Here is a 17,335-nt window from a genome sequence, read left to right on the forward strand (position 1 = left end):
ATGTTCAACAAAAGTTAATTCTGTGTCAAAGTTGCTGGAAGACGTTAACACACCCTTGAATTATCTTAACAGAATTTTGTTTTTCAGGATTAGAAAGCTAACCACCCTGCAATTAGCCCTCAAAAATGCCTTGGGAGTTCTGGGTGCCTTGTTTTAAATGGGACACAAAGACCGTAGAATGTGCCCAAGGAGGGGTAACTAACCAGGGTGTGAAACTTGAGGTTTCGCTCAGATAACAAACGGAGCTGCTGCAACCTGCAGGACAATGTCCTGAGGTGAACGTGTTTACCAATGCTTTACAGGACATTTCTTAGATTGAGAACAGATGCACTTTGGAGGTCTAAGCATGACCAACAGCTAGAAGTCAGAGGGCTGAATGGATCTTAATACAGGAAATGACTGCTGTGTATAGAGCTGTCATTTGGTGATGTGAACTGACACCCAACACTGGGGCTGAGCGAACACTGGGTGATGGTCTGCCAGAGGTTTGGGGGACATATCTGGGTTGTGGGAAGCTGGACCAGGTAGAACTAAAACCCCTTCCAACATTAAGAATCCCTTGAGGAAACTCTCTCTTTATTCAAGCAACTATAAGCCATGTCTCTAGTCTTGGAACAGGTCCCCCAGACCCTACTCTTCTCCATCTTGTTCTACATCTCATCCCAGGGACAATTTAAAAGGGTACAGATGCAAATGAGGATGAATCCCTTTTCAAAGAGCCTTAGGGTTAAATAGCTTATACACTGAGAATAGTATTTTAAAAGCCTTCTACATAAGCAGAAAACAAAGCATGCTTAACAAGTCAAAACAAAGCCTTCTAATTCTACTTGACATAAAGTTTTTTACATGGGGAAATAAAACCGTGGGAACGAGTAGCAGCAGACCAGTACTACCTCTAATAGCAATTACTGCAGCAAGATTTCACATTTATGAATCGCACACAATTATTGGTTCTTTGGGGTGACATTTTATGAAGTATCCTCCTTTAAACAAAATGAGGCCTGGCACTGAAAACAAAGGCAATAAACAGACGCTTACATTATCCTAGTGCTTTATAAAAAATAAAGATACATCTGTCCCAGAATCGTTCAAGAACTTTGAAAAAACTGTCTCACGAGAGCTAATTAATTCTTGTCTATCAGTTAAGTATAGATGGCAGGTCTTACCGAATGCACTGATACTCTGCACCTCTGTCAGAGCCCTAACATTTGACTGAGGTGATAGGAGGGAGGTTCGCACAGGTGGCATTTCTTTCACAGGCAGGTTGAGTTACTATATTAGTAGCTGACTTTAATGGTGCAAAACTCTGAACACATGGAGAGGTACATTTCCCAGCAGCATTTTCTAAAACCGACCAAAAATATGATGACATATCTAATTTTAAGGCCCTCCTAAGTTGAGCGCCTCCTACTTGAGTACCAAGTTTGGTAAGAGAAATAAAAAATATAAATAGAATAAGTGCTTTTTCTAGAGGATTACTAACATGAAATATACATGAAACATGCAGCGGTGGGAAATTTAGTGCATACTCCTTAGCATGTACTTAAATATGGGAGCTAATAGAATGGGCCTTATGAGGGTGCTTTACAAAGGAAACATAAAATAAAAAAATAAAACCAGAGGAAGTGGGGGGAAAATACTACTCAACGTCTGCATGCTGAAATATTTAAATATCCTTTCAGTACAGTACAACTAAAGACTTGCTCAATAATCAGTCCCAGGGAAAATGCATGTTCTGGTCCTGGAAATAAAAAGATGGAATCCCTATTGGCAACCACTTACTTTATAGTGCTTGGGGCTCCATTCACCCACCTGATTAACTATCAATAGTCTGAAAGGCAGATTATTAATAATTAAACTGTTCAAAGAGCTTGGGTTGTATTAACTCATCAAATCCTCATAACGCCTCTAGAGGCAGGTACAGTAATTATTCCATTTTGTGGATGAGAAAACTGAGGCTCTGAGAGGGTAAGTAAATTGTCCAACTGCCCCCTGCCCTTACCCCTGGTAGGAAATATTAGAGTTAGGATTCAAACACAGGTAGTCAAATCAAGACAAGAACCTGTGCTCTAAACTACTGTGCTATGCTTAGCTGAAGCTTAAGGGACCTAACTGTACACTACTCTGTATTTTGGGTGGTTTTTAGGAAAGTGGTCAGTCGATAGCCATGTAAGTTGCGAACTCAAAAGATTACGGAACCAGCAGGTAATGTAAATGAGTGAAGTAGGCCAGGTGTGAAAAGCATGATAAATAGTAACTGATACTCCATACTCGAGGAACATAGTGGGTGATGGGGATTATGGCGAATTAGAGCATGACAGGAGGAGGTAGCCACGTCTTCACTCTGACTGACTGTTACCTTTGGGAAAGTTGGGTAGAGTGCTGCTAGATATTTAGGCTTTACAAAAAGGGGGATTAAAAAAAAAAATCCTCTGCAGTTTTATTAAAAAAAAATATCTCTAGTTCCATGTGTTTGCTTTAAAAAATTTTTAAAACTACATGAAACATGAAATAAAACAATCTGTTGGCACTATGTGGTTCACCGACATCGTGCCATTAGAGGAGGAGATAGCCATCACCTGGAATGAAAGGCCTAGCTCCTAAACCTCCAAGGGCTGTCTTGGCTCTTCTCAGCGCTTACAGCAGCCCGAGACTCACTCATCAGGTCATGAACAAAATGCCTGTCAAGTAACAAGGCACACCCGGTCAAAGAAATAGACATTTCATTCTCCTGAGACAATGCCAAAAAAGTTAGAGGTATATGCAGAGTGATACTCTCTACTTATTTTTTTCTTTACACCAGAGGCTGATAAAATAAGGCATAATTGTCCAAGCTGGCTTCCTGCATGGAAACTGTTCTCGCACTGCGGCAAATCTCCCAGTACGGCTGCGGGTAAACAGAAACATGACAGGAAGAGTTACTGATTCCTGGTTTCCAAGGAAGTTTGCGTGTTCACACTGGTCAAAGAATGGACTTGTGGCCAAATTCTCCTTCCTGTATTGCTGTCATTCCCCTGTGTCAATGAATAGCTCATCCAAACCCAATATAATGGGGCTGTCCTTTGTGGCCACTTCAGTATTCTGAAAGAGGATACACTTAAAAACAAAAAAACAAAAAAGGAAAATAGTAAAAATAGTAAGCAGGAGTCCTAAGAAACCTGGTAGGCAAAGAGGGGCAAGAAATTCTGACTCTTTCACACACTTTTCTTTCCACCCATTTGTCACTATTTCTGAAGACCCCTTTCAGATAATGTAATAAAGATTTAACAATACAATGAAACTCTATGGTTAAAAGTATCTTGCTTTTTACACTACTTAATCTTTATACTGAGGTTTCCTTCCTGGTATAACACATGCACTACAGTCACAATGAAAAACTAAAATCACAACTTAGCTATTTGTGTTAAACACTTACAGGTATACAGAGCAACACTAATGTAAAGAAAAAATAATAATAAAATAAAAAAGGTAACTAAAAAATGATTAATACCACTATGCAATTTAGAGAAATAAAATGTCTGTTTTGTTTCCTATCAATTTTTCAATCGGAATGGGATGTGATCTTCCCATTAAAACTGTATCACATGATTATCAAGTGGACACCAAATCAACTAACAAAAATGTAGCATAACGAGTTTATCTACTGTATAGGGCTGCCCAACACCCTAACACACCTTTGCTTTGGTTTTCAAATAATTGTTCCCTGTTTAAAATGGTCTGTGGACAGTGTCCAGTACACAGTTCTCCAAGTTCACATTCAAAAGGTCCATGAAAAAGAGGTAGATTTGCTGAAATACCATGCTGTCAATATAGTATTAGGAAGTAGAAGATCGCTCAACCAAGTACTCAGAAACTCAAGTGTGTTGGAAGGAAAAAAGGAACAATATTTTTGAGGAAGTATTTGTTTGGCTGTAAACAGAGCCTCAACATGAAGTATTTACCTTAAATATGCTAGGACTCTTCTTTCTCTAATAACTCACCCCAAAAGTATAATTTCACTCAATCATTCCAATTCTTCCACATAAATGACGGTATTTCAGAGATCCTTAAGAGTTCTTTTCCAGTTTAGATGAAAAAATAAAAAACAAAACTGTAATCTAAACTTGTATTTGCAAGTATCTTAAATACTATATGGTAAAACATCATACAAAACAGCAGGAGTGGCTAGTTTGAACATAATACAAGGTTCCTGCTATCTTTGGAATGAAAGTCATGAAACAAAAAGTAGAAAGAACTTACAACCCCAGTGTGCACCTTGGTAAACCTTGCTCCTGAGGTAGTCTCACTACGGTCTTGGTGAAGAAGACCATGGGGAAGGAGAGAAACACTCACCTGTCTTTGTAGTTTATCACAGTATCAATGATGGCATTCATCTGCTTTGTCAGTTTGGGGGGATTTGGTGATAGTTTCTCAGCGGGAGGGCGTCCTCTTCTCTTCTTAGCTTTTTCCACATCTTCTTTTGCAGGATCTTTATCCACATTTCTTCGTCTTTTTCGCTTCTTAAGCCGTACTTCCTCTTCCATTTCTTCCAAATTGCCGTCTTCAATGGCCTGTTAACAGGAACGAAGGAGAAAAATTCAAGACAAGAGACTAACAACTATATATACATGTACACAGTTGGAATAATTAATATAAAGTGAAACTAACAAAAAATAAATAGAAGTTAACAGTAATCAGTGGACTAAGAAGAAAAAGGGAAGACCACCATATTGGATAAATGCATCTTTAGCCCAAGTCTATTTCATGAGTAAAATATGATGAAGGCCAGAAACATTAACAGTAAAGAGTATGACAAATATGAGAAGATCTATACATTTATGTGTTTCAAGATAACTGAATCTAAATAAAATTTTGGCTCAATATAAGAAAAAGACATTAACTGTCTCATTGCTGTAAGGGGGGAAAACATGAAACTGAAAAAAAAAAAAAAAAAAATTTCCCTAAGACTACATCCTTAAAATCATGTAAGCATTGACCATTCTTCTTTAAGATTTTACATCAATTTAGTCATGATTCACAACATAAATCAAAATTGCATCCAGATTTTGTTCTAACGTAGCAATTAGTAAACAAGGAAACGGAGAGGTACAAAGCCAAATTCCTTTGTAAAGGCACTTAAATCATCCGATAAAGAACACACACACACTCACAAACAACAAACACTTTTTTCCAATTACCTGCAAACGCTTGCTTTAAACCACAGCCAGCAGCACTAATGCAGAGAGATAATAAAATAGCTATAAAAACAACCAGGTATAAAAGAAACCTGCTCATATGGCTAAAAGATCCATGTGATAGACCCAGAAGTTTAAACTTTTTTTTCTGGTAAACCTCAAAACTTAAGAAAAATGAAGGGGAGGGAAAAAAAAAAAACTGCAAAGAAAAAAGAAACCATAACAGATAAAAGAAAATTTGACCATGGAAAGAAAAATATTTTTTAAAACCTTTAAATTATATTTCAAGATTGCTTTCTCACACAAAATAACTGATGTTGTTATTTGTTCCTCCTGCCTCTCAATATTGCCTCCAGTATGCAAATGCTAATCAATCCTTTCTCGTAGCTGAAAGAGCTCTAATCATAAGGCAATTACCTTCATTTCTCCACAGCACCAAACATGGCTAATATTTATGATCATGTGAGTATAACAATCAATATAAAGAGTGATTACAGCTCAGACATAATTTCTTTCACTTGTGTACAATGCCTCCTGAAAAAGAAAGGTTTTGTGAAGAAAACCTGGTGCAGAACACAAAACAACCTGGCATGTTAAAAATGCCAGTGGGATTAAAAAGAAATGTTTTCTATGCATTTTCCAATGTGCAAACCCATAGAAGCAACATGCACACAGACAGAATAGAATCCTAAGGGACAGTCTGAGCCTAGGCCTTAATAATCAAAAGACAATTTCCATCACGATCCTACAATGTTCAGATAACCACTATGAAGGAGGCGAGATCTGATGAGTTATGAGGAAAAAGCCAGAAAAAAAAAAAAAAAGCTCCACATTATTTCATTAATATTCATTTGCCTAAAAGCAGGACACCCACTATACAGCTAAACACCGTGCAGCTAAACGAAGATTAAGAAAAGGAAATTGTCCCCGCAAATCTTGGAGGCTGAACATGCTAATAATAAATACAGCATGCAAGGCTGTCAACAGTTAATGGTATTGCTCTCCTCAAGCACCCAGTTGCACACAGAAATACGGAGAACACCGGCTTTTGATGTGTTACACACCTACACATGCCTGGGATGTAGTTCTACTGAATCTTCAAGACGGCAACGAAAAAGGATATTTACCTTACCACTATCAGCAGGCCGGCTATCGGAAATCACAGTTAGTGGGGATAAAATTAACAAGCCAGCAAAGCAGCGAGCTGCTAGTCTCTTCATCAGCTGATCAGGAAAAAAAAGAGAGCTGGGGAAAGGCTATGTTTTCATATACAAGTAATTTTATTTTACTGAAAATTTAATACTGAAAGGATTGTGGATACTCAAATCTGCTGTTTCATTCTACCTACTACAAGGCCCGAAGCCTTCCTCCTTCAGCCTGTTTTAATATTGACAACTACTTATCATATTTTTTTTCCCCCTCTTATTATTCCAGGCAGCAGAATTAGAGATTTTAGCTCAGGCGGCTCCTGATTCTTACTCGCATTATAACAATTAAGCCAATAAAAAACAAATTAATATTCAAATTTATTTTAAAAAATTAAAACAAGGTATGCTTTTTTTTGGTATTTTAAACCTCATTTTAGAGCTTTTTTAAAAATAGGCTACATGATTTTGGAGCAGCCTAAGATGATTTTTTTTAATAAAAGAATTTTTTTTTCATTAAATGCATGTCAGTAAAAGCAATGTGCATGTTCTCAAATGCAAATATTTTAATAAAATGTTATTCTGCTCTTTAAAGAAAATCCCGAACAACTGTTATACTTCACTTTCAGTTTCATGCTGTAAAAAATTTCATTGTTTTTCTTTTCAGTGGGATAAATGAAGAGGGGGAAGTTGTGAAAAGGATATTTCTACTCTCACCCCCCCACCCTTAACTTTGCAAAAAAGGAACAAAGCATAAGCTTGTGATAGCTGGACTTTTAAATCTCTAAATCTAAGTAGCTAAGAAGCGAAAACAAATTAAATTGCAAAAAGAACTAGTAAAACAATTTTTGTTACAATTGCTAATACGTGCAGATTCCTATTAAATTTAGGTTTTGGAATCACGGAAACACACAAAGTACTGATCATTATTCCCCTTAAATTAAGGTTTTATGCAGGAATGCGGAGAGCTACAAAACATCCTCCTTCCTCCCCAAAGACCCCAAACACATCCATATGCAGTGCTTTATGTTCAGGGATTTCTAAGGGTCTTTTGCTAATGGAAATCAATTCACTAAATATTTCTCAGGCTTTTCGCACATAAAGAGGAGTAGAGTAAGATTACTCCTGCATGTAAGTAAAATTATTCATGGACATTTAAAACTGTTCTTTTCTTTTTTAAAAAATTACTTATTAAAAACTGGCTCAATTGACTCTACTCAGTGCTGGGGGGTGGGCACAAAAAAAAAAAAAAAGAAAAAAGAAAAGAAAAAACTTGCTACACAATGCTAAAAGTACTACCCCAAAAAGAATTCCCTCCCAAACCTTTTACCAGCACAATAATGAAATAAATCACAGAAGCAAACCCCCAGTTTCCGACTGGTGACGTGTTGCGCAAGAGTGCGAGCCCTAATTCAACATACAGACGGCTCCCATGCTGAACTGCCTCTAGATTTAATGAAGTGAATAGGAAGGAAGTCGGGGGAAAAAAAGTGTACAAATAAGAAATTAACACTTTCCTTCCCTACGCAAACGGTGAGATACAACTACAGCGAAGTTTGGTGAGGCGCTTCTTTTCTTAAAGGCACACTGCACCCATTTGGCTCCGGATGTCACTGAAAAAACCCTTCGGGGGATAAAAATCCCCAGCCGAGTTAAAATAGTTAAGCATTATTTCAGCTTGCGTTTTTCTTGAATGAAGCTGGGAATTACTCCTTCCTCCACTGGATGGCAACCTTTTTTCCCTCCCTTCTCTTTTCTTTTCTTTTTTTTTTAAAGAACACATTTTTCATGACACAGGATGTACAAGAACAAGATACAGGCAAACTCCTTCAGTTAGTTCTTTAGAAGGCAGTGTGTAGGTTCTGATAAAATGCAGGACAGGTCATGCAGGATTGGCTGTTTGAGATGAACCACTTTGCCGCTTGCAAAGCACAGGGCAGACCTGGGAATCAGCCACACGTGGGTCCAGCCGTGCCCCAATCATCCTGACATACACTACGCCTTTTAGTGAAAGATGGACAGTCCAGAAAGTCGGCATTATCCTGCTCTTCTTAACCTGTGGTGTAATGAGGTGCTGTTATACATGACTTCACAATACACAACACACAGGAGAACCGGTCCATGACTATGAATAGGTAAACCGGGACAAGCAAACAAAAGCCACAAGCCAACTCGGGTGCATTGTTTCATTGTGGTTGCTGACAACCTCAGCATCACAGCCCTTACAGTGGAACAGACCATCTCAGGGGAAACTGAAAGGAGCAATTCGAAAGACATCTAGACAATGCATGGGGAATTTCTTGGATATGAAATGGGAATTTTAGTATTGTAATACTTAACTCATATTTAAATATCACATTTCTGCCCAGCGACACATTCTCTTTCGAGGGTCCTCCTCCCTTAGGAGCTGTAATTGGATTCCAGAGAGGACCCTAGGATGCTGCTGGGGTGGAGGTCGGGTAACAGAGTTGAGGGGGCTAAGCGTTCAAGAACTGCGTCATGTTAATACTAGCGCTTCCTATGGACCATTCACACATCACGAAACTTGATTCCAATATTGGGAGCCTAACCCTCCCTCAAGCCCAGCTGAGAGCCTGGAAACCAATAATACTGGTAATGATCCCCCAAACAATAAGAACAGCAGCAACAACAAAACAGTGGAGTTTTTAAGAAAATTTAAGATGTCATGTATGAGAAACTTTCTTATAATAGGAGTATTTAACAATAGCAAAACCAAATTGAACATGGAGTTCCTGCTTAAAATGCCCTATCATTTTAGGCACTTGGTTTAACAAAGACTGCAGCACTTTTAGATATAGAATTTCAGACTCAGGACTTTGGACAATTTCAAGTTTTGATAATTACCATCCTCCAAATTCCCTAAGGTGAAATAAGCCAGACAGAAAAGGACAAATATTGTATGATTCCACTTGTAAGAAAGGAGAACAGTGGTTACTAGGGGTGGTGGGGCGGGGGCAGGGGTGGGGTGGGAAGTTATTGATTAATGAGTACAGAATTTCAGTTTGGGATGATGAAAAAGTTCTGGAACAACTGTCTGGTTGCATAACAATGTGCTAAAATGTACTTTAGAATGATTAAAATAATAAATTTTATGCGTATTTTACCATTACAACAAAAAAGTCCCCGGGAAAAAAAAAATCAATTCCCTATATATTAAAGGAAAAAACCAACAACTGCAGGTTCATGCATGTTCCTACAACCCTAACACACAGCACACAATACTAATGAAATCTTGCTAGCTTTCCTTCTAAACTAAAACCTTATAGTATTTCAACAGGTAGCACGTTCAGTCTTGCCCTGAGCAATGACTAGAAGCCTTTTCAAAAATTCTTATTCATTCAAACGTTGTTAAGGAACTATCCCCGATGTATGAAAATTTCCTGTATACAGCACACACCGATTCACAAACTTTTTAATTTTGTTAATTTGAATAACAAACATTAAGAAAAGAGGTAAGTTGTCTGAAGGCTAAGAATGTTCCAGCGTACTTTTTTTTCCTTTTTCATGGTGGTACAATTATAACTGATGACATATTATTTCAATAGAACCTCATTTCTTCACTCCTTTGTCAGGCAACTCAGATGCCAACTGCACTCTCAGCTCTCCCTGAGTTGGGGACTGAAATGTACAACGCTGGCCATAAAGGGGAAGCGAATGGGGCCTCAGTTTAACTGAATGAGCTTTTCAGTTTCTTGTTCAGTAACTTTAGATCACTTTTACAAAAACAAACCAAGCCTCTCTCTTTCCCCTATGGCATAAGGAATCTTACAAAGGGAAATCCAGGGAGAAAAGGGGAAAGTGGATGCACTGCTTATCCAACTGAGACAAGGCAAATTAGGACATTATATCAGGTAAAAGCAATATGGGGTCGGGAAGAGGAGGAAAAAAGTATAGGGAGTATGAAAATTATTTTAGCCACAAGATCAACTAAGAACCCATAAGGTACCTCTTCAGCAGTAATAAGCACAATACTCAATTCAGAGAATGACTTTTAGATTTAGTAGATAGTGGCCCCAGCAAATATCTGGCCGCGTAGACCCTACCACATAACGAGCACAATGTATTGACATCTTTGTTCTTACAAGTTAGGCATGCAGTATACTCCAGCTCCCTTGGGTGGAATCAATCAAAGAACCTGAGAATCTGTGAGCCGAAAAGATGCTTAGAGAAACAAAGGAGAATTAAAAGAAATGCAGTTCTGTTTTCTTATCGTGAAACCATTTATCCAATTACTATCAACTCATAACACCGCCAGAACTCTGCCTGCTTATCTCTTGAGCAGGGCTTCTGAGGGAGGCCTGGGCCACCTCTGTACTTCAGGGTTCTCAGTATATTAAAAAAAAAAAAAAAGAAGAAATGCCAAAAGAAGGTAACATACTGTGGTATAATTTTAATATCTGCAAACAATAATTTAATGCTATTAAAACAGCCAATACAATGATTATGAGTACAACCTCTTTTGTAGATAACATCAAATGGTGAATTGGAGGCCCTTGAGCTGAAATAAATGGTTCTCTTCTGGGTTTCCCTGCGAAAGGCCATCCACAAGGAACTGGGCCCTCATCCAGGCTTACACGCTACTACAACAATACACAAGTTCTCTGGTCTATAAACCCTCTGTGGTTAAAAGCATTGAATTCAAAGGAGAGGGTGGCTGAGAGTAAGATGCTTCTGCTTGAGGCAGATACAAAGGCCATGAGGAGCCAAATTACAAGGAAGAACACGTAAGTAAAACAACCCAATAAATAAAGAACACGGTAGTTTGAGGCCATCTGATAGAAGAAAGAAATAGCCTCAAGTTCAGTAAATCTTGAGATACATGGTATGGTGAATACTTCTACCACTCCCACCGTCACCACCAGCAGCAGCAGCTCACACACATTGTTCATTATGTTGCCAGGAGCTCAGTGCGTTACATACATTTGCTCATGTAATACTGGTATCAACACCATGAGGTAGGAACTATTCTTCTCCTCACTGTACAGATGAGGAAACTGATGCACAGAGAGATGAAGCATCTTATTCCAAATCATACAAGACAAGTCGCAGAGTCGGGGTTTGAACACTGAAAGTTTGGTTGCACAAACCACACCCTTAACAAGGATGTTAATCTACTTTGCAGCACAAATAATGATTTTGCACCATCAGGAAAATGCTCAATTATGCTTGCTAGGCTTAGGGGAATAATGCAAGTAAAAACATACATAACATGGTACATCTTAGAAGGAATTCCAGCAAAGGGCGCATGCACATGCAGTCCTGGTGTTGCATGGAAGTGTGGGACCATAAAAATGACCATGTACAAAGTCACTTTAATAATCAATGGAAAAACTATGATTGTTCCATGACATATACATAGAAGTTTATGTCAAAACATTAAAAACACTATTGTCAGTTATACATGTACAGGGAAATGAAAAACATGGTAAAATAAAAAATTATTTAGTATACTGATTTAAAACATTAGAAACGTTGAACAATAAAATGGTTTTTACTTATGATATGGAGCAATCATCTTTTCTATGCCTTGGCTTCCAACATGTTATACTTTGCCCTTTCACTATAGTGAGATATCTCAGAGTTCCTTTAATTTGAAGGTTTTTTTTTTTTTTCCCCTCGTCACTTCCTCTGAGACATCTTCATGCTTTTCTTCATAACCCCGTTCTCATTTATGTCAGTAAGGTTGCCTGTGCGAATTCCTCTGGCTGTCTATCTTAGAGTCTCTCCTTTATGGACACTTTGTCATCCAACATCTTTCTTTGCTTATGCTCCTGATAGGGCTGACTTCTACAAAATATCTGTCTCATCAGTAGTAAATGTTTGATGATCACCCTAACCACCTGCCCTAACTAATTCTTGGAATGTGGGTGCTAATTTCACAGCAGCATACTTTGTCCCGGCAGCACCACCAACCTGTCCCAGAGAAACCAATCCATGCTGACTTTGGCAGGAAAAGATTCATCTCCAGTCTCCTTGTAATTACCAGTTTCTTTCAATGCAGTGACTTAACTTCAGCACTAAGGCCTGAACACTAGCCAAATTGATTGGGACTTTTTTTATTTTTTATTATAGTCTTCAATCTAAACTAAATGCTCAAATTCAACCATAAGTGGCTTTCTGTTTCTAGTGCAATTTAAACTAAAATACACTGATGCAACTTCAGCTCGTTTTCTACACTCAGCAGACTTTTCTAATATGGTTTGTATTGCAGTTTCATGCAGGACTCATTCTATCCTCCCTTTGATGTTGACATTTTCAAATCTTCTAATCAAATCCAATTTTGTTTCCTGTGCTGTCACTTTTTATTTCTTTGCCACACTTTCATCTTTGGTGGTCAATTCCCTCTCTTGATTGTCTATTTTTGTAGAATGCCATGTGGGTTTATCACTGGGAGACACGGAGACTCCACAACTACATGCTTTGCTGTGTGCGTGTGCATGGACTGAAGAACACACGCTCAGTGACTAATTGCCAACACACCTGGAAAGCAGCGATGTGATTGATCGGCTGATCATAAAGTGCATCTGTTATTTACATGGTGATTTGTGGACTGAAGAGCTAGCAGCAAAGTTTGCACCTTACACAATTACTCACAGTTAGGATACCATGGTGTTATGGGCTGAATTGTGTCCCCACACCAATTTTGCATTGTTGAAGTGCCAACTCCCAGGACACCTCAGAATATGACTATTTGGAGACAGAGTCTTTAAAGAGGTAATTAGGGTGGGTACTAATACAATACGACTGATGTCCTTATAAGTAGAAGAAGATTAGGACAGAGACGGAAGACCATGTGCAGATGCAGGGAGAAAACGGTCATCTACAAGCCAAGGAAGAGAGGCCTCAGAAGAAATCAACCCTCTCAGCACCTTGATCTCAGACTTCCAGAACTGTGAGAAAATACATTTGTTGTTTAAACCACCCAGTCTGGGGTATTTTGTTATGGAAGGTCTAGAAAACTAATACATAGGGTAACTGAAATTTGTTACTGGGGGAACTCATGATTCTTTACTATATTACACTAATGGAAATTGGTACGTATTATAATGGTGCAAAGTGAGGCCTGCCTGGATGTATATAAAACATCCCTTTGAATAAGTAATGGCCGCCTTTCTCTTTCATGCCATCCTGTAATCTAAGGGAAACTGCCCTGCCCACAATGCTTGCTGTCTGGGCAGCCAAGTTCTCTATCAGGCAACTCCTCTCCCTCCTGGTCTCACAAGGTGGGTGTCGGAATGGTCCCATCTCTAGACTTGGGCAGGGCCTGGCACGAGGGTCTCTGGATAAATAGACATGAGAGTGATTGGCTGAGTTAGTTCACTTCTCTTAGAAATTTCAGCTGCAAGTGTGAAAGAATACATCCAGCTGGTGTGGGAGCTGAAGCTGAATGAAGAGCATGAGGTAGCACCCAGGCAAGAGATGTTAGGAGTAGAAATGAATAAATGGATAAATGAAATGAATAAAGAGAGGACAACTGGAGATATGCAGAGTACACTGTGTGAAGGGGAATGAAACTAGTCCCAGGGAGGATTTAATTCCATATGCACATACACACCTGTATTTAATTCAACTATATATAGATATATGAAGACATACATACATACATATATGTACACACACATGTATAATTAAAATGTCAGTAAAGGAGTGTCCAGCTCTAAAGATGAGACATCAAGTAGAAATGAATATATAGTTGGAAAATAACTATAATGAGTTCAAATCTGGATTTGTTCAAGTTATCTCTGGATGGTGTTTCTAAGAATTCACAGGACTCTTTGACAAGTATGCCAGGTCAATAAAGCTGAAAATTTAAAACACAACTTTGAGCACTGCTCAGTTGATAGGAGCGCATCCTCTCAACCATAACGTTGCTGGTTCGACACCCACAAGGGATGGTGGGCTGCGCCCCCTGCAACTAACAACAGCGACTGGACCTGGAGCTGAGCTGCGCCCTCCACAACTAAGATTGAAAGGACAACAACTTGACTTGGAAAAGTCCCAGAAGTACACACTGTTCCCCAATAAATTCCTGTTCCCCTTCCCCAATAAAATCTTAAAAAACAAAAAACAGAAAAACTTTGAGCCCTGGTTAACAAAAAGCTATACATATGTTGCAAACACAATTTGCTATGCAATAAACTTGAAAACAAATCTCTAAAATTAAAGCTCAAAGAAGCAAGAAGTAAATATGACTAGATTTTACTAATAAACACACACTTAGTACTACGTGGGCCTTGTATAACTCCCACAGCTTCTTGGTATTCTAAACCAGGACGAGCAGTTTTTCTGGGAATACCTGGCTGAAATCAACGCGAGCAGAGTCGGGTGGCAAAAGAGGAGACACCAGGAGACGAAAACATGGTCAGCGATTTGCATGGGACAGACAAACATAGGAACTGGCTCTAAATGGCAGTAGCATTCATATGGAAAACACCCAGAAAAAAAACTTTAGAGGGTGCACACCTGACAGTCATTAAATCTGAAGGAAGTTAAAAGGTTCCCTCAACCAACCCCCCCACTTAAGACTGAGCCCACAGCATGGCCCCTGTGCTCACCCCACTTGACTCACATACCCATGGTCAGCTGTGCTCCCCGGCATCTTGAGGCCGATCACCTTTGTTATTGGAACTACATGGTCCAATTAGGTAGTACATAAAATGAAACACAATTGTGAAAATAGGTTTTTTTATTTCTACACACAGTGAGTACAATGAAAGAATTCATAAAAAGTGAGTGGCTTAAAAAAACAAAAACAAAAACAAAACAAACACTGAAATTTACCAAAGGCAATTATAATCTCTTAAAATCTGGGGAAGAGACCACACTCCATGTGTTTGTTAGCATCAGGATTCTCACTCAGGTGATGGACGTGTTAACTAGATGGGGGAATCCTTTCACCGTGTATACATATATAAAATCACCAACATGGATACACAGGTAGCTTACAATTTTGTCAATTATATCTCAGCAAAGCTGAAATAATAAAAAAAAAATTCTCACTCACTAAAAACACCAAAACTAGAAATCCTAAGTGATACATAAAGGATGTCACTTATGCAAAAAAGACTACAAATTCTAATCAGCAGATTCAAAAAGGCAACCCCAGACTTACATCAAGAATGTGGCAAAGATATACATTAAGTTTTTCATTAAAACGTCCCTCTACATATATTATTCTTTCATCTTAATTGATATTTCCATTGACCAACCTGTGACTGGCTTTGATTACTTTGGTTAAGAAGGCTTCTGCTATTCTTTCTTTTTTGGAATGGAGGTGGGGGTGGGGCACTAGACAAGTCCTATGTCCTTATTCTTTTTTTGTCATGCAGTCCTTTTTCTCCCCTGCAATAATAGCTCGACTCTGATTTTTTTCTCAAAAGTTCTGGGCTACATCCCATTAGTCGAATCTTACGTACTTCTGTCCTACTCAGGTTCCTAAATTATCCTCAGTATATCGATTCCAAGTCTCCCTGCCTGGACTCTAGAGACTTCATGATCTGATATTACCCAACCTGACTTGCTACATTTCCCGGCATGTGAACATTCCCCCAGTAACAGGATCGCAAATCCGGCAGCTCACCACAGCACACCATATTTATTCCCCACTTTGATTTCTCTCCCACTTCTCACCTGGAGCATCTTTTACAATTCCTTGCACCTGTGCACTCTGTACTGTGCTTCGATGATCAACCCCATTCTGCCCCCCGCCCCCAGAGGGCATCATTTCCCACAACCCTCCCCTGTTCCCCAATTATTCAGACTAGAAACCCTTAAAATCATCAGTGTTCCTGTCAGTCACCACGCGTAGTTTACCTCTAAAATAAATACCTTAAACAATGTTTACTTATAAACATCATAAACAATCTTTCCCCTTCTCTCTCCTTGCTCTCAGAAAGGTCTCCTCTTTCATAGGGTCAAATATAATGGCCCCGCTTATGGGTTTTCCTCACCCTTTCTCTCCGGCCCTTTTAATGCACATTTATATTCTCTCTGCTTAAAAAGAGGGACACAGCATTTCACAAATGTTCAGACTCTACATTCTTTCTACAGGACAGAATAAAGCCCGTTTTCTTTGGTGACGCATAGCCTCCAGGGTATAGCCCCACCTAGTTTTTATTCTCCACTCCTATCCCTATAAAATGCTCCCCAATACACAGGGTCAGCACCTATGAGGCACATATTTCCATGCCTCTGTGTGGTTCCCTTCGTCTGGAATTCTGCTCTTCTGGTCCCCCTCTCCTATCCAAATAATGCTTATCTTTTAAAAAATGGCTAAAATGTATTCTTTCACAATATCATACTTGATCATGAAAAATTAATTCTTTTCCTCTTTTCTCTGTACTTTCGCAATACATTACAGGCACTTTTATTCACTGTTTATTTAATTCTGCTTTGTATGAGTTTTGTCTTAAAATATGTCTGAATCTCCTATCAGTCTGAAATCTCTTTTGGAATTTAAAAAAGTCATTTTAATCAAAATAGCCTCAAAGGCATTTATATTGATGCCTTGCTCACCAGTGGGACCCACAAATCTTGTTGAAATAAAACCAGGTCTTATTGTTTACTCCTCTGTTTCCTCAAAATGACAGAGTTTACCAAGGAAACACACTCTAAGGTCAGGCTTAACTGATTTCTGTTCAAGGGAGGCCTACACAACTATACAGTGAATCAAAATGAGTCAGATAAGTGGGGCAAAACTGAGGATTTTTATTTTTTGTCAGCCCTGCTCCAGCCCACTTCTTTAAACAGCCTTCATTTTAACTGGTCACTATACAGGCATACCTCACGTTATTGCACTTTCCAGATGCTGCGTTTTTTTGCAAATTAAAGGCAAGGCTCTCTACCAACAAAAAGATCACGGCCTGCTTTATTGCAATACTTGCTTTATTACAGTGGTTTGTAACCCAAATCACAGTATCTTCAAGGTATGCCTGTATAATCTTCTCTCTTGCTCTGGCTTTGAGAGTTAAATGGCTTGAGTAAGATATTTAACCC

The 17,335-nt window shown here is 38.8% G+C and overlaps 1 protein-coding gene across 9 annotated transcripts in view; it reads right to left on the reverse strand.

Annotated features, from left to right (window-relative positions):
* SMARCA2 (SWI/SNF related BAF chromatin remodeling complex subunit ATPase 2) overlaps nt 1-17,335 on the reverse strand; it is a 165,177-nt gene that overhangs the window by 31,256 nt on the left and 116,586 nt on the right. For all 9 annotated transcript variants that reach the window (XM_074330501.1, XM_074330508.1, XM_074330504.1 and 6 more), the window contains exon 28: nt 4,333-4,550. In XM_074330501.1, the coding sequence (XP_074186602.1) occupies nt 4,333-4,550 (218 nt within the window). The remainder of the gene's footprint in view (nt 1-4,332; nt 4,551-17,335) is intronic.

Source organism: Rhinolophus sinicus, linkage group LG04 (genome assembly GCF_036562045.2).
Source record: "Rhinolophus sinicus isolate RSC01 linkage group LG04, ASM3656204v1, whole genome shotgun sequence".
Classification (NCBI taxonomy): Eukaryota; Metazoa; Chordata; class Mammalia; order Chiroptera; family Rhinolophidae; genus Rhinolophus; species Rhinolophus sinicus.